This window comes from Tupaia chinensis, unplaced genomic scaffold (genome assembly GCF_000334495.1).
Source record: "Tupaia chinensis unplaced genomic scaffold, TupChi_1.0 Scaffold000117_2, whole genome shotgun sequence".
Taxonomy (NCBI): domain Eukaryota; kingdom Metazoa; phylum Chordata; class Mammalia; order Scandentia; family Tupaiidae; genus Tupaia; species Tupaia belangeri.
Window position 1 is genome coordinate 4,878,441 of NW_006159583.1, and position 2,579 is coordinate 4,881,019.

The 2,579-nt window shown below is 30.9% G+C and overlaps 1 protein-coding gene across 1 annotated transcript in view; it reads left to right on the plus strand.

Moving 5' to 3' along the window:
• The window catches only part of ENPP1 (ectonucleotide pyrophosphatase/phosphodiesterase 1), a 70,124-nt gene that overhangs the window by 27,160 nt on the left and 40,385 nt on the right, over nucleotides 1–2,579 (plus strand). Inside the window, exon 6 of the mRNA XM_006144303.2 lies at nucleotides 2,202–2,299. Within this exon, the coding sequence (XP_006144365.1) occupies nucleotides 2,202–2,299 (98 nt within the window). The remainder of the gene's footprint in view (nucleotides 1–2,201; nucleotides 2,300–2,579) is intronic.

Below are 2,579 nucleotides of genomic sequence, written 5' to 3' on the forward strand. Positions count from 1 at the left end.
GATAGTGAGTAGGTAGCAGGGGCTCAGGAAGGAAGTACTAGACACACTTAAGAATGCAAATTTCTTCAATGGGAAAGATGTATATGGTAGTATCATTGATTCGATGGTAACATAATGCATGTTTTTGAGAAACTAAATTGTGTGCTATGGAGATATACAACGATTAAGTGTGAAGAAGGAAAACAGTATCATTTTTTTCTCATTCCAAATTATGAAGATAAAAATAATAATCAATCCTTGGTTTGTTAAATATTATTCTTAACCATAGCTTGTTTTTGGCGCTAACGGTATTGTGGTATGACCCCTACTCTAGAATCTAATGGAGAAAAGACCATGCGTATGTAAGCACAAGACAGAGGTATTTGCATCTTCCTTTTTAGGAAGAAAGGAACTTCACTATCTTTTAGAGTTTTTAGAACTGAACTAATAACCAAATTAATTTTATACCTTCTTTTTATTTTTGTACTTTGACCTACTTATAAATTTTGAGGAAAAGCAGCATATCAGTGAGATGATATTATGTAAGTTTTGATAATTTCCCTTTGTTCTTTTTGCCCTTAAAGTATTTTGTACAGTACTTTATGTATACTAGGTTTTTATAAGGAGTTTGTGTGGAATTTAAAGGATAGAACTTTTATAAAGATCTTAGATGTACTTATCCTTGTGCTACATGATATCTACTTCCATTTAATTTAAATTACTCACCTTCAGAAGTATATTTTTACATCTTTAAAATAATGGTTTTTCCAAAATATTGAAAATTTTAAACATGTACTTTAGCTTTTTTATGTATTTAATTCATTTGCTGTTAAATAAAATGTCTTTTTGGATGAGATAGTAATTTTTTGGTTTAAAACAGCAATAGCAATAGCAGCAAAAACTAAACCTAAGTTACATAAGTTCAAGAGAAGAGCCTTTTTCTAAGGGTGACTTCTAAGTGCTCTTAAGCTGTCTTTTAGAAAGTGACTTCTAAGTACTCTCAGGCCATGACATAACTGGAAATTTTAGACTTAGTGAATTTTGAATCTTTCTTTTTCCTTCTAAATATTGATCATTATCTTTTCAATTGTAATGTTTAATCTTTTAATGGAAAATGTAACTCCTTGCTTTGTAAAAAGATAATAATTTAGAACACATTTTATCGTACCAGTACATTTACTTGGTGATCTGAAAAATGGCTTTTATGTTTTCTGCTCAGTGAATAGAAGTACTTTTATACAGATATGAATCGTTGAGACTATATGCACCTGCTTCTTTAGTCTTCAAGGGGAGCCATGTTACAGATACTACTAATTAGTGGAAATTATGTATAAATCCTCTCCTTCTTGAAGGACTGCTTATGCATTTATGTGTGAGGGGTGGATGGGAGGAGATAGGGTTGAAAAAGGCAAGGAAAGCTACCTATTTACTTTAAAATTTTAAATTACTAAATAAACTTGCATTGCAAAGCCTTCACACAATTTTGTCCCACATATCTACCAGGTATTCTGGTAGATGCAAAATTTCCATGAGTATTTTGGGATAGCCATGTAGAAATCATCCACAGCAATTCTCTTTTATGGAGTACATCTTATGTGTTTTTCTGCCTCCTCCTTTGGATTTTCACACCATACATATTAACTGTGTGTGTGTGTGTGTGTGTATGTGTGTGTGTACACCCTCATTGTTTGATAATTTTAACCTTTGAAATATTGCTTTGTTATTTATGTATTTAAATGTAGTCAATATCTCTCAAACTTCTGTATTAAATATTTGCATCTTTTAGATATATTAAATTTAAAACTAAATATAGTATAATTTATACTATATGAGGTACCATCTGTTATATTCAAGTAAAGACATATTAGAAAGTGGTTGCTGAAGAAAAACAATAATGGAAGCAAAAACATAATTTGTATTTGCTGATAATTAACATATTTCTCTACAATGGGAAAATGCTATCATATTTTCATAGCTAGTAAGCTAGTAAGTCGTTAGATGACAGAAATATGTGCATTATGAAACAATAAAGCATGTATGTGAATGTAAGTACTTGTAAGCAATCATTTAGGAGTGTGCTTGCTGAACTTGTTAGTTTACTTATGATTACAAACCAACCTCAGGGGAACATCTTCACTGAACCTGTGCCAAAAAAGGAGAACATTTTCACTGGGTTTGTCTTTTGCTTCTTAAAATGTTTTCTTTTCTTTCTCTTTACACAGGTTTGATTCACCTCCTACCCTCTTATTTTCTTTGGATGGATTCAGGGCAGAATATTTACACACTTGGGGTGGACTTCTTCCTGTTATTAGCAAACTAAGTGAGTAGCTTCAGAGTGTACTAGTGGAGTGTCATGATTTCAATGTGAAATTCTAGGGAGAAAGTCTTTTTTGGAAAAGTACTGGCAGAACATAATGGTTTAATCAAATTTCTCTATTGTAAAGTAGTTGGACTCGATGATTAGATACCAGTCTTTAATATTGTAATTACCCAGTTGATATTCTTCAAATACTTTTAAGGTAATAGTAATCTTACAATTTTAACCCTTGGGTCTTTTTTTTTTTTTTTTTTTGAGAGTTTTTTTTTTTTTTTTTTTTTTT